The 16,918-nt window shown below is 42.1% G+C and overlaps 1 protein-coding gene across 3 annotated transcripts in view; it reads right to left on the reverse strand.

Annotated features, from left to right (window-relative positions):
• The window catches only part of LOC106812213 (centrosomal protein of 120 kDa-like), a 32,079-nt gene that overhangs the window by 3,115 nt on the left and 12,046 nt on the right, over positions 1-16,918 (reverse strand). Inside the window, exons 3-19 of one of the 3 annotated variants that reach the window (XM_014816037.1) lie at positions 15,135-15,312; positions 14,480-14,631; positions 13,811-14,005; positions 12,868-12,984; positions 12,482-12,577; positions 12,097-12,225; positions 11,434-11,545; positions 10,016-10,370; positions 9,301-9,450; positions 8,868-8,982; positions 8,421-8,576; positions 6,740-6,943; positions 6,219-6,401; positions 2,986-3,147; positions 2,375-2,497; positions 1,717-1,883; positions 841-918 (exon numbers count right to left, since the gene is read on the reverse strand). In XM_014816037.1, coding sequence (XP_014671523.1) covers positions 841-918; positions 1,717-1,883; positions 2,375-2,497; positions 2,986-3,147; positions 6,219-6,401; positions 6,740-6,943; positions 8,421-8,576; positions 8,868-8,982; positions 9,301-9,450; positions 10,016-10,370; positions 11,434-11,545; positions 12,097-12,225; positions 12,482-12,577; positions 12,868-12,984; positions 13,811-14,005; positions 14,480-14,631; positions 15,135-15,312 — 2,672 coding nt within the window. Of the gene's footprint in view, positions 1-796; positions 919-1,716; positions 1,884-2,374; positions 2,498-2,985; positions 3,148-6,218; positions 6,402-6,739; positions 6,944-8,420; positions 8,577-8,867; positions 8,983-9,300; positions 9,451-10,015; positions 10,371-11,433; positions 11,546-12,096; positions 12,226-12,481; positions 12,578-12,867; positions 12,985-13,810; positions 14,006-14,479; positions 14,632-15,134; positions 15,313-16,918 lie in introns of all 3 variants that reach the window. The other 2 variants (XM_014816038.1, XM_014816039.1) reach the window with 2 other exon arrangements.

Here is a 16,918-nt window from a genome sequence, read left to right on the forward strand (position 1 = left end):
TATGATAGGCTTTGCTATACCTACTGGCAGTACAGATTTGTGCTGCAATTCCGTATTTCCTCCTATACCTTAAGTTAAGGGGGAAATATTCCCCCTCCATTGACACATCTTGACCTTTGACCCTTGACCCCCCAAATTCGACATCCCGAGTCCTTTTCGCGATCCCCCCCCCTAAGGCCCGAATATCAAGACCGTACGTCGAGCGGTTAAGATTTGTGCCCAACTGTTGACGGATGCACGGACGGACGGACAATCACGCTATTCTACAAGCTGCATCTGACTTCGTCAGCTGAGCTAACAAAACTGTGCTTTCTGGTTCCATTCAGATAGCACAACTGTTGATAAAATTTACAGTAACAGTAAAAATAACATTATTTTAACTTGCCTTTTATCTCGAGCCCTGTGTAAGTGATTATTGTCAACTTGTGCCCACAGATGGCACTGTCACACTTGTGAACCGAGGCACCAGCTTGTCATTGCTATTACACTATCCTTACTTCCGCTTGTTAAATTATTTATGAAACTTACGTAAAAGAGATTTCTCGTTATCATCTATATTATTCTAATGCAACTACTGCCAATATTAGTACACGTTGGAAATAAGTTGGAGCTACCAAGGGATACTGTCATGCTATGATCACATTTTTTATACCTCATGTCAGCTCTTGTACTCCAACATACTGTATATAAAGATTAACCTTTTCTGAGTGCTGCAGGTGGGGGCCTTTTACTTGTACGACCTGACATATGACCTGACATATATACCTGACATAATATATATACCTGACATATATACCTGACATATGAAGATCAGTGTTGCACCCACTGCCAAGTACGCACCTTGCAATTTCCTGTTTAATATCCTGAAGTGCGTGCCTCTCTGAATCGATCTTCATGTTTTCCTCTCCTGCCAAGTACCTGAAAATTACTTCACATATAATATCAAGGGAATAGATCATATTGCCTGGTAAATAATTCAGCTATAGCAAATATACTGTGCAACTAATAAATATAATGAAGTTCTGTTTACTGGCCAGTAATTCACTTTCTAGACTGATCTAAATATATTATCACAGATGTTGTAATCGTTTCAGATATACAACATTACAATGAAAAAGACACGTCTCACAAAAGTCACAGATATACATGTAATGGTATGAGAGGGTTCATATTAATATATTCATATGAGACATGGGCTCACAGATGAGGTGAGACGGAGGGTCACGAACGAGGCGAGACGCGAGCTCACAGACGAGGCGAGACGCGGGCTCACGGACGAGGTGAGACGTGGGCTCACGAACGAGGCGAGACGCGGGCTCACGGACGAGGTGAGATAGAGGGTCACGGACGAGGTGAGACGGAGGGTCACGGACGAGGCGAGACGCGGGCTCACGGATGAGGCGAGACGCGGGCTCACGGACGAGGCGAGACGCGGGCTCACGGACGAGGCGAGACGCGGGCTCACGGACGAGTCGAGACGCGGGCTCACAGACGAGGTGAGACGTGGAATCAAATGAATTGAGACTCGCAGAATCTGAGACATGAACTCTAGCGAAGTGAGACGTGGGCTCAGAAAAAATGACGATTATATGAAGTGAGATGTGAGCTGAGACATGCTGAGATATTTGAAGCGATATGATGATAGTGACACAAGTTAATATGTAACCTGAGCCAAAGTGAGATACAAAAAAAAAAGAGTCGAGATACACGCCTCACCTGAGGCGTAGACCATCAAGCTCCTCCTGCTGGCGGTCCAGCTCTGCGCGCGCCTGCTGCTGATCGCGGTGGCGAAACCTGGCGAGCTCCTTAAGTGCCTTGCCCCACTGCTGCTTGTAGTGTACCTTCGACTTGGTCACCGACTCCAACCTCTTCTCTATGTCTGCCTGCATGCAGGAGTCCAGTAATAATAATAATAATAATAATAATAATAATATTAATAATAATAATAATAATAATGCTTTCAAGAGTGCAGTAATAATAATAATAATAAAGTCATTCTCCATGTTCGCCTACATGCAGAAGTGCATTTATAATATTTAATAGTAAACAACAATGAAGTAATTATCAATGTCCACCTGCATGTAGGACTTCAGTAATAATAATAATTATAATAATAATTATAATAATAATGATATTAATATTACTAATGGGGTGGCGTAAATAGATACTAACTAGAGAGATAGATTAATGGATTACCAATGAATAATAACCGGATGGCTAATTATTATCCAGTCAGGCATAACACAACTGGGCAGAAAAGCAGGAACATAGCCACTCAGTTATGGGAAAATGGATGTATATAGGTGTATTGTATAGTACATAGAAAGACATCTATTACGACAGCATGTACATGTTACATGATTAACTTATGCACCTTTTCAAGGCTGAGAAGATCTACTTGAGATTGCAGCTGTGTGTGTGGTTTGCTTTTCTCCTCTTCTTTATACAGTAGAAACTGCTCTGCCTTCACCTTGTACCGTCTCTCCCACTCTGCCACCTTAAATTAGTGAATGTCTAATGTAAATAGAGAAATCACTAGCATTGCATCGGACTAAACTAAATAACACTTAACACTGCATTTCTTTAAATTACATCAAGAAACCTTTGTGTTAAATTTTACCCAAGTAGAATCTAGCATGGGTGTGGACATATTTAGGAATAATTACTTTTCAGAATGCACCATCTACAATGTGATATAACAAAGGAAGCGTGATGTTAATATACAAAAAAATGTGCATCATGAAGGACTAGAAGAAAAATGAAAGCAAGAAAAGAGAAAGAGAGTAAAAATATGAGAGAGAGAGAGAGAGAGAGAGAGAGAGAGAGAGAGAGATAGATATCTAAACAGACAAGACAAACAGACAGACAGAGAGACAGACACCAAGACAGATAGATAGAGATAGATAGAGATAAATAGATAAAGAACGGACAGAGGTAGAGAGAAGGAGAGCGAGACCCTGAACAGATCTTACGAATTCACCTTACCTCTTCGCGCAGTCTCTGTTTTTGCATCTCCAACTCCTTCACTTTTGACCGCTCTAGCTCCAGCTGGTGTCTACATTCTTCCTGCACCTGCCGTAGCTGGGTGAGTGACTTATCTACCTGTGTGTTCTTATCTCGTTCACACTCCTCCTGTAGTCTCGACAGCTGTGGATGAGAACCCGTGAACAAAGCTTTATCATCTTATGCACAGCACGTAAACTATACAGTGGGGACTGATTTTCTGAGGTATGTAGTAATTGTGTTGCATGCAGTGATGTATAGTGCACATACCAATCAGTTTTTTACCAATAATATACTGCCTCTATAGTATATACGTTTACAGTCAAATCTGTGTTAGCAGGTCACCTTCACAGAATGGACATCTGTCTAATAAGGACACTTGGCGTTTCCCCTGAATAGCAGTGTGAAACCACCTCTATATAATAGACACCTGTCCATAAAAGACTTGTTGGATGTTTCCCATGAATTGCAATTATACAGCATAACTACCTCTATAAAACAGACACATGTAAAGGACATCTATAAAGGAGCATATTGAAATATCCCTGTACCCTTACATACGTGTTTGACTTTAGTGTATTATATACATTCAATGTATGATATTTTATTCCTAGACTTCCAAACGTTAATGTTGTTAGGCCGACTCTGTAGTATATATACGTATAGTAAATAGATGCACTATACTACACAGACAGTGAGCATACAGGACGGATGTTGACTGCACATCCTCTCACACTGACAAACCTGGAAGCGCACGCATCTATAAATTCCCATTCGTCATCATATAAGCTGTCAGTTACAACGGATTTCCTTTATGCGTATGAATTACTTCATATCATTGTGTAAGCCATCACATAAATGGTATTAATATGCTCGTGCTTATTGCTGTTTATACGCGACCACTCACACTAGAAGTAGATCGAAGAGGTTAGGATCCCCTTCCCCACTCGCACTGCAACTGCAGGTTTTATTTTTTATACTATGTGAAACATTTCACTAAGCTGAAATAAAATAACTTGCTAAAAAATATACACAAAAAAATTCATCGGGTTTCTACTCTATTTAATACTGTATGAATACTGTACGGCTACTGTATGAATACTGTACGGCTACTGTATGAATACTGTATTTAATACTGTCTGTAATTCTCTGAACAAGTGCCACAGAGCGACAGTGCTCATCTGACTGTCTGTGCCAGTGCTAAATCAAGAGAAAGGGGATGCTGGAATATGTCTTTGTATAATTTCACGTCTCAACCATACTAGTTCCGCAGACTAAGAGTTCTGACGTGATAGAAGAATGAAAGTGGGAGAGTGAGAGAGACAGAGGGGGAGAGAGAGAAGAAGGTGATAGGAGAAGGAGAGGAAGGTGGTAGGGGAAGGAAGAAAGGAAGGTGGTGGGGAAGGAAGAGAAGAAGGTGGTAAGGAATGAAGAGAGAAAGGTGGTGGGGAAGGAAGAGAGGAAGGTGGTGGGGAAGGAAGAGAGGAAGGTGGTAAGGAATGAAGAGAGGAAGGTGGTGGGGAAGGAAGAGAGGAAAGTGGTGGGGAAGGAAGAGAGGAAGGTGGTAAAAAATGAAGAGAGGAAGGTGGTAAGGAATGAAGAGGAAGGTGGTAGGGGAAGGAAGAGAGGAAGGTGGCAAAGAATGAAGAAAGGAAGGTGGTAAGGAATGAAGAGAGGAAGGTGGTAAGGAATGATGAGAGGAAGGTGGTGGGGAAGGAAGAGAGGAAGGTGGTGGGGAAGGAAGAGAGGAAGGTGGTGGGGAAGGAAGAGAGAAAGGCGGTGGGGAAGGAAGAGAGGAAGGTGGTGGGGAAGGAAGAGGAGAGAGATAGAGAGAATAGGTGGAGGGCTTATTAGGAGTACTCCTATAGATATCCTACACAATCATGCGTTTGTAAGTCAGTGATTGTCCCGTCTTGTATTCGGTATTTGATTGGACAAATCTTAAACTACTCCACCAATTAGCAATTGTTTACTAGTCAGAATGATTACTGCAAGACATTACATCCATTGTTATGCATTAATAATGGCGGTGTAATAATGGCGGTGTAATGATGTAGTAAGATATTTTTATAGTGAGTAATGTGTTGCACATATCAACTGCCATGCAAACACAGCTGGTACGAATTTATGCGTGTTTTGTTTACGGTAGTAAAACGGTGTGGTAAAACAGGACACAGGGTGGTTGGTATCTAGCTGTCTGGTGCATGAGACTACAGTACAGCATATGATTTGAGCATAGCATATGAGGCACAGAACGCATCTCATATAAATGATTAAACCTTGTTGAACTTTATCTTGAGCCTGTTTCCACTAAGAAATTTAACTAGGAAATTGTAGCCTTACACATATGCACAGGCACATAGGCTCCATTAGCAAAAGCATTTCATTATTTTGCTACCAGTAAACACACTGGTGTTCAACCCTCCTCTAGAGGGTGAAAAGGTCACCGGACGACTACTCTTCGCACATCAGTGGAAAATGCATATCATGGTCATTTCAATATAGCCATCAAAACGGTAGGCTCACCACTAAAACAAGAAAGTTTTTTAATCGGTCCGTCAGACCATGTCCTCAGAGAATATTTATCTTTTGCCCTACTACCCTTTTCAAATTTTGCGGCGGTTATGGGTATTCTCACTCTGACGCTATATACGCTATACGCAATATCGAGAGCATCCATTATCGAGAGCATTCCATCATAGAAGGAAACATCTTGTTAAGCTGTTTACATTGTTGCCGCAATTCCGCATTTCCTGCTATACTATAAGTTAAGGGGGAACATCGTCCCTTCCTTGCCTCCTTCTAACCTTTATCCCTTGACTCGCTGATTCGACATCCCAATGTCTTTTCGGATTGCCCCACTAAGCTCTGAATATCAATACCGTACGTCAAGCCGTTTAGATTTGTGCCTATATTATTGAAGGCGAGACGGATGCTCATGCCATTCTACAAGCTGCATCTGACCAAGTCGGTTAAAAAATGTGTGAAGTGGTACCCTCACCCACTATACACTACTTTTACATTCACCAGACCCTCGCCCTTCCGAATTCCTAGACCTTCCCTCACACCCCTGTTTATCTTACGTGGCTCTTTATTTCTTCATTCCTTTTAACGTATAGAGTCAAACTGCAATATAAAGGGAATGACAAGTGCATTCTGCAAACAGTTGTTTGTTCGACAGAGGTTACCACTAATGTAGGTTTGACTGTGCATACCTGTTGTTCTCGTGCAGCTATCTGCTTCTCCTTTCGGCCCATCTCGGCGATGATTGCTCGTAGCTTCCTCTCCATGTCACTGTACTCCGCAACCTTCTTCTGCAGCAGAAGCTCTCGCTCCTCCTCCCTCTTCTTCCATTCAGACGTCAGTGTCTGAAGGAGTGTAGACTCCCGCTGCTGCAACTGTTAGTAAAACATAATCTAATCTTATAATTACACTGGCAGGCGTCCTGTATTACACCAACCCAGAAACCAGCAGGCCAGAGTAACTTGTGACCTAATAATATTATATGCAGGTTGCAATAAGCAGTAGCTCTAGTTCTCATATCCCAACATGCGCCGCACTCATCAGATGGATGTGAACGTTACAGAGCGGTTTTCTGCGTTCCAGCTGGATTGGATTTTCTTTTCATTGGTGTCAGCCGAGCATTTCAGCATGTCACCTCCATCCCAGACCTAACACTCCATACATCACAGAAATAACTACAACTTGTTATTCGGGTGTTACATGTAAAACCTACGTCGTGCTGAAAGAGTCTTTCCTGCGCCTCTTTCCACAGCTCTAGCTCGAGGGCAGCTTGATACTCAGAGGAGGCGCGTGGACCTGGGGCGAGGGTTGCTGCTGAGGGACGCGGCTGTGGTGGCGGCAGCGGCTTGGCTGGCTCACTCGCCGCTACCGGCTGCTCACTTGTCTCAGGTTGCTGCTTGGCCTCCTGATGCTTCTTCTACATATATACATATATATATATATATATATATATATCAAGAGCTAATAAATACCTAGAGTGTACAACAGGAAGACGGGAAAATAGTGCTATTTCACGGCAATATTATTCTACTTTGTATGCGGTTCTAGACTAAGTTCATGGTATTGCATTAAGCAGCATTCTTTGCCCTCTAAAATAATACCAAACGCTTATCTCTACGATACTCCTAGGCCGAGATATTGGAGCGTAATCATGCCTCCCACAGGCCTCACGCCGCCTCGCATCCACAATATTCACTATCCTTCTCGCCTTTTGCGGGTCTGGCTATCGTTTTCCGTCGCCGCTTGGAGCGCTGATAATGGATGTCACATGCCCAAATTTGGTACTCTTACTACACCATATAATAACTGAGCTGCGTTTTAGAGACTTAATTTAGAAAACATTGCCGGCTCCATCATGACGGGCATTAAAGCTGGGTTTACACTGACGATTTTGTGTTGCCAAATTGCCAAATTGTACGAACTTGGCCAGTTGGCAACTGACAATCGGGAGTGTAAACGCAAAAGTTGGACGACCAACCGATCGGGCGCAGCGAGTTGGGAAATTAGAACATGTTCTAATTTCGCCAACTCGAAGCAGTCGAGTCAGACGTTTTTTTGCCAAGTGGCCCATCAGAGAACAGCAATCAAGAGGTGTGTGCCTCCACCCTAGGGGGAGAGCACGTTTTTGCTATCGGCACCACGCTGGCGGCGTGGAATACATGCAAAAATTCGTATCGGCGTCGCCCCGCGCATACCTACGGGTCAAATGTTGAAACGTTTGCCGCCCCGCGCCGTGGCGATAGCGCTTTGAATATTTATAGAGAAGTTGGTAGAAAGAAGAAAAACGCCAAGTCGCCTGCATAAAATCGGCCTAAAATCGTCAGTGTAAACCCAGCTTTAGCCATGCTAGGAAAGATAATGGGATATAAGGGCATAGGCTAGGCGATGCCCCCGAAAGTTACCGATGATAACTGAAACGCCGTTCATTCATAGTTATCGCGGAAAAAACCAAACTCTCACGAAGCGACTTTCCTAACACGCAAAAGGCGAGAAGAATAGTAAATATTGTGGATGCGAGGCGGCGTGAGGCCTGTGAGAGGCATGATTATGCTCCAATATCTCGGCCTAGGAGTATCGAAGAGACAAGCGGTTGGTCTTATTTTAGAGAGCAAAGAATGCTGCTTAACGCAATACCATGCACTTAGTCTAGAACCGCATACAAAGTAGAATAATATTGCCGTGAAATAGCACTATTTTCCCGTTTTCCCATTGTACACTCTAGGTATTTATTAGCTCTTGATATATATATATATATATGTATGTATATACGCACGCACCGTCACAGTCGCACACACATGCAAGTACAGACAGCATTACACGTAATGACATTCACTGCTACATTTCCTGTCTCTGTTCGCCCCCACCCGCCGTGTTCGACACTACATGCTCCTCACCCTTATCTCCTGCATCTGTCCAGTGGCTAGCTGGCCAAAGTCCTCCAATGTTACATGTGTGTCGAGGTCAGCCAGCTGCCTGCCAGGACTGGCAGTGCTCTGAATGGGAACGATGACATCCATAGACTGCTGGGAGCTCTCCTTGCCTCCGGCTACCTGCGATATCAAGCGATGCGCTCATCATTCGAGAGTTGAAGAAAACGTGTGCTCAGCAGCAACGTGCAGGCAGCATTAGCAGAACAAAGCAAACAGAGTGTCAGCTCTGCTGTTTTACTTTGCAACAAGAATATCCTCACACCATAAAATGTAATTTAGGCCTTGCTATGGCTGATTTGCTCCCTTAAGGCAGATTCTGAATGCTACTACACCTATTCATCCACAAACCAAGCTTAATAACTTCTATAACTGACACAGAATTTAGAACAACAATTTGGTTGGACTGCATACCCGAGTCTGCTTGCAGGCTTGTTGAAGCACATTGCCTAGAGGTAGCATGCCATGCGCCAATAACGTGTCCTTGTGTTGCTGGTCCCTACTCCATAGCTCAAGTATAACGGGGGAGCTGCAAGAGAAATACCTTAGTGATCATGTTAGACACCACTGGCAAGCAAACATACATCACAGGAACAACACATAAGATAGAAAAGAAAACACATGCATCAAAGCCACGACAGACAAGATAGGCCAGGGAAATACACACATCAAAGACACAACACACAAGGCAGGCTAGAAATTGCGCACGTCTAAATATACAACAGCCATAATAGCAAATCACAGATTCACAGACACAACCTTCGACCTCTAGTAGCAGCAGAGCAAACAGATGGCAGTCCATATTCTATATGAGTGGCTTTCGATATTATTATTAGAAGGAACCTACCCATGCAAACTCCGTTGAAGATGCTGTGGTGACGTCGCAAAGTCAAATGCACAAAAGGAGTTTGGCAGTTTAATGCTGGCACCCGGTCTTATTTCGATGGTGGGATGTGTCATGACTGGTGCTGCCCCACCAAAGAATGGGTACTGATACCTATAGAAAGATGGTGACGTAAAACTTAACACCGACTTGCTTAACTGCTCAATCGTTGTAAAACACAGGGACTTAAAACAGTTAACACAGCGTCATTATTTCATATATGTCGTCATGACTTTGATGATGCCTAGCCAAAGAATGACTGCTGATACCTACAGAAATTAACTCACTATGGAAAACTATCGGAGCCTTAACACAGTCAATACAGCATGATGAGCATCCTTATATTTTGGCAATGTTATCTGCTCTACCAGATGTAACACTGCTCCCTTGATGATTAACATAAGGACTGTGACTCCCTATAATGATTAAAATATTTCATACACATTCGAAACTGTATATGAGGGTCACTTAAGAAGCATGCAATTATACTGTCCTTTACAGATATCCACTTTGTAGAGGTGGTCTCACTGTACAACTGCCCCTCAAGGGAAATGCCAAAGGTGCCTTTCATAAACAGGTGTCCCCTATAGTGTTGTCTGCTAACACAGGTTTGACTGTGTGTTGTCAGCTCCGCGACATTTATGTTTGTGTGACATGTGTGTCGGTCACGCACTCGTACCGGATGTAACACTGCTCCCTCGACGACATGCCCGCTGCACGCAGCTCCCTCAGGTCGATGCAGCAGCGGAAATGGTGCTGCATGGGAGGGGCGACCTCGTGTGTGCTTGTCGTGCTCAGACTCGTCGCCGGTGCACCACTAGATGTCGCCGGTGCACCATTAAATGTCGCCGGTGCACCACTAGATGTCGCTGGTGCACCATTAAATGTCGCCGGTACACCACTAGATGTCGCCGGTGCACCACTAGATGTCGCCGGCGCACCACTAGATGTCGCCTGCGCGTGATACTGACCCTCGCGCGGTCCTGGTGCCGCCACGGGCCGAGTCTCCAATGTCGCCTCCAACCAGGCTTCATCTGATTATATAAAACAAGTGCATTGGATAACTGACCTATCTCTGTGCACATTATAACTAGAGATTCCATGGGTATCATTAGAAGCTGGCACACCGCAAATTCAGCCACACACTTCGGCTTGTGCGTCGTGTGTTTTGTGGAACGACCACGCTGCGAGATTAACGAGCCGGCGGCGTTTGTCTTTCCTGATACTTTAAATGATAACTCTCGTACTATCAAAATAATGATATTTAGTGAAAATCCTACACGCCCAACTTATATACGGTTGCTAGGTCAGTCATGCTAGACCCATTGATGCCTTTTCCTCGCATTGTCGCACTTCACTGACGAGCATTGTTTATTAGATTGTTATACAATTAAATTAAATAGAGAGATAGGTCAATTGAGACAAGTGTTTGGATTGATATAATTGGAATAGGAGACCTAGACAGGTACGACAAAATACAGTTCCACCGGGTTTGTTTCTAGAGCCTAGGCAATAATAGAGAACATCATCTACGCAATGAATAGTTAGAAATTAACGACTAGTGCCAGCCAGGAAAAAAAAATGTTTTTTTCGAGATCGCTTTTTTCTAGGCGTCCAAAATGTTCGGGAGCTCCTTTTTTCATTTCCGAGGGCTAGTTTTGACATTTCGAGGGCTACTTTTTAATAATCCAATTTATGTAATTATTGGCTTCCCAATGCCTTATCGTTCTCAAGTTTCTGCTGGAACCATCAGAAATTTTACGGGGGCGACTCTTTTTATAATACGGACGAAAAAATTACCCTCGGCAACGATATTTCGGGGGCGATTTCGAACCTAATAAGGGCGAATTCGCCCGTCGCCCTCGTGTATTTTATTCACTAACTAGCGCTGACTTGTTAGTCTCGATTTATATTGGTCGTAATTTATGTCACTTTTGACTGACATTATCTTCAATGCCTGCTCCTAACTTCTGAATATTTTCTGAAATACGTAGATGGCGAATGATTCACATTGCAACCATGTAAAGTCATTCAAGAGAACCAGAGTGGCTCGAGCCCAGCCATACACTGTTTGTGACAAATGTGTTGAGTTGTTACCTTTCCTGTACTTCGTCGTTGCTACGGCTTCCCTGCCTGGCTCGTGATAGCTAGCAATACTGCTCACTTCACTATCCGTATGACTTCCTCTCCCACGCTTCTTCTTCACCGGCTGAAAACCACAAGAATATACAATGTTATAGTCTCTGACCCACTATATTATCAATGCAGGGAAGTGTATGCGCAGTTACGTCATATCACAAATGAACGCATGATGGATCATACTTGATAAAAAGAATTGTTTCTAGCTTTTGTTTGGTGGTAATAATTGACTTGTATTTGGTTCCACTAAACAAAAGTACATCACATTTGTGTGACGTAGACTGGTACAGTGTCTCTATTTCTTTACGCAAGTTACCATTAACAACGTCAGGAAGAGGGTGCCACGTAAACAAGTGGCATCATCATGTAACTACATCAACAACAAAATGTCAACAAATAAAATTTCAACCATTGCATATTTTGGTGAAAGTAGCAATGTACGAGTGTTCTCAGACACATAAGCCTTACTGCAAACACTTGCTGTTGCGCAAGCAATACCAGTAATTAAGTACTGTAAAGGTTAGAAAAATAAGAGAGAGGTCAAGAATACTATTTAATGTCCTGATTTTAAAATCATTTTTCCATCAGGACAATTAACTCAAATTTTACTAATCTCACTACCTGCTGAGTGGCTGGCAGCACTGTATGACCATCTCTATGGCTTGAGCCATCCCTCACTGGTGGAGTGTGGGGTACACGGATGGTTTCGCTCGGATGACACGGTGAAGCAAGAGTGCTGTCCTGCTTATTCTATCCACACAGTTATCAAAAACAGTTATCACAAACAGTTATCAAATAGTGGTATAGACAAAACCTGCTCCTTCTCAAACATTTAACACATAGCTCCTTTGTATATACTGCAGAAAACAAATGCTGTTGTCAAGTTTCACTAAACATTAATTAACTACTGCTATGATCTTGTGTGGACAACTGTGGGAATCAACTACCATTACAAACTCCAACCAAAAAACTCAAGTGCTAAACAGTTGTTATAAGCTCCACTTACAGCATCTTTGCGAAGCACAATTGCCATTCCCAAGCATGGTGCATGGTCATCTGGAAGGTCAGGTAACTTCTCCTGTATGTGCCCGGGTGCTTTAAGCTACCATGAATAAACATGTGACACCAAGTTACACATCTGACCAACACCTGATTCATCTATATGCCCGGAACAACTTACAGGTAGGTCTAAAAAACCAGCATTGCGATCGGGGCATTTAAAAAACGCTTATTGGCAACAAAGTGCCACAAATTCGATATTGTAGCGGGCAGTTGTGAGAAAGCATAACCAGGTCTAGCTTGACTGACCTAGCAACAATATCCAAGGTGTATGGTTGGTTACCTGACTGAAATGAATAAGTAATAGGTTGGGACATCATCATGCACCCTCACCTGAAACAAGCCTTCGAGGACATAAGGCTGTGAGTAGGTCTCCTCATGCTCAGGGATCAGACTCCTCATCGACACCTCGGCATACCCGAGAGAGTGATCGTCACTGCACAGGTGTATCTGCAACACAAAAAATACTCACTAGAAATAGCTCTGTGAAGTGATGTTTACGCTGACATAAACGGATACATTACTCTAGGTTCTTTGGATGTTTTCAGTTAAAATAGGTTAAAATTACGCTACATAAAAAGTTTCATGACACAATATTCATTAGAAATGTTTTATTTTTGGTTTTAAAACTGACTATACCATTGCTAACAACGACGGTGGCGCCACTGGAAGCGCATCCACTGAAAAAGTTGAGCAAAGCAAAGTTTCGGCTGCAGGCTACAGACCGAGGGTGTTTCTTATTTATTAATTCAAGAGAAGAAGCATTGCAATACCTTATAAACGACAATTAGTTTCAGTTATAATATGGACGAATTCGACCTAAAATAAAAATCGTTCGGTTAAATAGCAGTTAGGTATAAATATAATTGCACTTTTGTGATTAGCCATCGGTCTGTAATGTGCAAAATAAATTGGCAAATGCACAAATTTTTCAGGGTGGCAGCACAATCGTGCGGTGTCATGTCAGCATTCAAAACAAAAGATTTCGAAATTCACTGTTGTTTTATGACAAACGTGAATGTGATTATAGAAATTTGTAGGTATATGCTATTATTTATGCACTTACTATCATAATATACTTCAAAATTCTAGGGGAAAGTAAGTATTCTTTAACTAGACTGCGACACATGTGCACTGCGAGGACTAGGTACAGAGCCATCTACGTCCAGCGGTGGTTGACATTTCAAGAACGGCAAAAACGACGTCAGACTGCTGTGCATGACTGAGAACAGCGCCACCTACTGCACTGAGGACAACAGAAGAGAGTGCCATCTACCTGCAGTGGGGTTCCATTATGCAGGAACGCAGCTAGAGTAGCCAGATTGCTGCTGACACGCACGGAGCTTCTCTCGGCAGGGAAGGTGGGATCGAGGAGGTCCGCAAATGCATCGCTCATCACATTGTTGCCCAGCAGGGTGTAGTAGAAGAAGAAACCACCCTTGTTCGGCAGACGATATGTCGATGGCACTAACTGCAGAAGATCGTGGCACGATGAGCACATTGCTTGCAGATAATAACTCGAGGCTGGCGTGAGACCAAGCCTCTGATAAAGTGGCCACGTAATACAAGACTGATTCTTAAAGCTAGTACAGACAGACAGATGAGGTGCTTTATTTCTTACCATCACATACATGCACAGCAAGTAAAATAGCTTACAACAAACGAGAGGTGAATCTGATTTCTGTGAATACAATTTATATAACTAATAATGGTTTGGTAGATTTTTTTAATTGCCAATTAAGAAAATCTACTAAGCCATCATTAGTGTTTACAAAGAGATGATAGCTTTAGTCCTATAGTAACCATCTTGATGCATAAAGAACCAAATATCATTGTAACTAAAACAAAGTTTCATATAAATCACCACAGTTGATTAAAATGCAATTTTGCAGGTTTTGTTACTGTGTGAGAGGTAGCATCAATGTGAATTAATGAACTGGCATACCTGGGCGAGATTGGCAGCAAATGCAATTGTCACAGACAACGTGAATAGTTCGTTGTCTGACTGCTCAGGGCCGAGCTGATAAAACCCATCAGCCTCCCTCAATACTGGCAGGAGCTGAGCTGGAGATTTCTGACTTCCAACACCTTTACCACCTGCTCAATCGTGCGAAATTACTTAGTAAGACTTAACATACATACAGCATACAAAATAAGATAACAATAAATAACAAGCATCCTAATTCCCATTTCTAAACACGTAACACTAGGATAAATATCAAATTACAATGCGACAGGTTTTCAGTGAGAAATATCAAAAAGCAACTGGTTTAGTAACACAATGCAGTCTTGCTGAGTTGGAACCACACACAAAGAAGGCACAGCAAGTATTCTTATTCTGATTACAGTTTTTGTGCAATACATTTTATTCTGGATTGTACTTGTTGGTATATCTGTGATGATGTGATGATATATACTCTTTCCTTGTATGTAATTGCTGGTCAAGAGTTCCTCGTTTTTCTGGCTTTCTGGCATTTCACCTTTTTAACTAGCTTAATTTGTTTTTTTCTAGATACATGTCCACGCATTTAATTAGAAATTCTCTACGTATGCAATATAGCATATTATTATATGCATGTATTAGAAATATACAAACGCACCTAGGCTGTTTCTAAAGCTGGTCCATCCTTCAGCACCACGGGTGTTCTTCACTTGTGTGTTGTGAGTAGGAGTTTTGCCCTGAGGAACTAATGTGTCGTCTTCCACAGTAACAGCCACCAGTAGAGCCGGTTTTTTATTTCTATACTTGCCGTTTAACAACTGATGCCATTTTGGAACCTGATAAAGAAGAATTGGCGACTGTTAACATTTTTCTTCTGTCCACCAATACATGAAGACATATGATAAGAGATTCTAAGAAAATATGCAAGGTAAAACCATTTAAATTAGAAAGATAACAAGTTCTAAATGAAAGTGTCAATGACACTGTAGCTCACCACAAATAACGTTTTTATAATATTCAGATTTATGAACTGCCTATAAAAGCGGAGCTCCTGATGTGTAACGTGTAAGATGGATTGAGAGATACGCTTATTCCACGTAGCTGCTATGTACATGCAGCGTGACAATAGTGTTTCCCTGCCATAACACAACTTTTGTCAAAGGTTATTGGTTGCATGGAAGCGTTTACTTCGTATGAGTTTTTCTAGGCGGTAGCACACGGTTGCCATCTGTATATCGCAATAATAATTTATAAACCAAAATGAATCACAATTTGCGTGACGGTAATGGCCGCTATACCCGCTTTGTAGCAATGGCATTTGAAATAAATAGATTATGCTGACGTTCCGACATGTTTTGTAAAACTTTACTCTAATATAGACATTTTATCGGCAGGCTGGAGAGGAAATACCAATATTGCATTAAAGATATTGTCAATGAAATCTTGTAAAACGAACAAGACGAGTGTGACACCACAGACTGTTTGTTATCTGCGTTTTTTGCATAAATTGCATAAACCTACCTAATTTGCATAATTTTTTTTTTTAAATATCAAAACCCTAGCCCTTATTCATTCAAATACCAAAAATGAGCAAAATCCGTTCAACCTGAACTGACTAATGGCAATTTCCATTTTTCCCAAAAATCGCCGTGGCTCGAAAGTACGCCGACTGGCGTGCTCCAAATAGGACGTTCCATATGGGAGCATAGCAGTAACAACTCACCCAATTCAAACATGTGGGTCAACGGTTCCTGAGTTATCGTTGACCGAAACAAATGTTGAACGCCGGACGGACGTACGACGGACGACGACCCATGGCAATAGCTCAGCTTGACGATGTCAAGGTGAGCTAAAAACGAGTGTTTAAATAAGTTTGAACTTTTGAATTAGATACTGAGTAAGCCACGAACCAATTACACCAGGGAAACTAATTTCCATTATAATTACGATAACTAGTTGAACTAGTTAACGTAACTCTAATGTAATTGAGTTTTCTTTGTAATGTGATTGCTCCGCAATACAAGACTAGTTCAGCTAGGTTTACACTATCAACTTTCCGTTGAAAAATTGATCAACTTTTCAACTAATCAACGAAAGCCGCAATGTAAATTTGAGCGCTCAACTAATTGAAAGATTAGAACATGAGAGATGTTCTATTTTCTCAACTTTTGGTCAGCAAGTTGACTAACTTTTTGCCATTCAGCCACTCAGATAATAACAATCAGGAGGTATATGTCCCTCCACCAAAGAGGAGATTATTTGCACATGCGTTTTTGCTATCAGCGTCACACGGGCTATGCCTGGTGCGAATGCAATGAAAGTGTCAATGACACTGTAGCTCACCACAAAACAGGACACAAATGAGTGAGTGAGAAGAAGTCAGTTTTAATTGAGCAACCATCGACGTACATTATAGAAACGAAGAGTATATATGGGAGAACT

Source organism: Priapulus caudatus, unplaced genomic scaffold (genome assembly GCF_000485595.1).
Source record: "Priapulus caudatus unplaced genomic scaffold, Priapulus_caudatus-5.0.1 Scaffold620, whole genome shotgun sequence".
Lineage (NCBI taxonomy): Eukaryota > Metazoa > Priapulida > Priapulimorpha > Priapulimorphida > Priapulidae > Priapulus > Priapulus caudatus.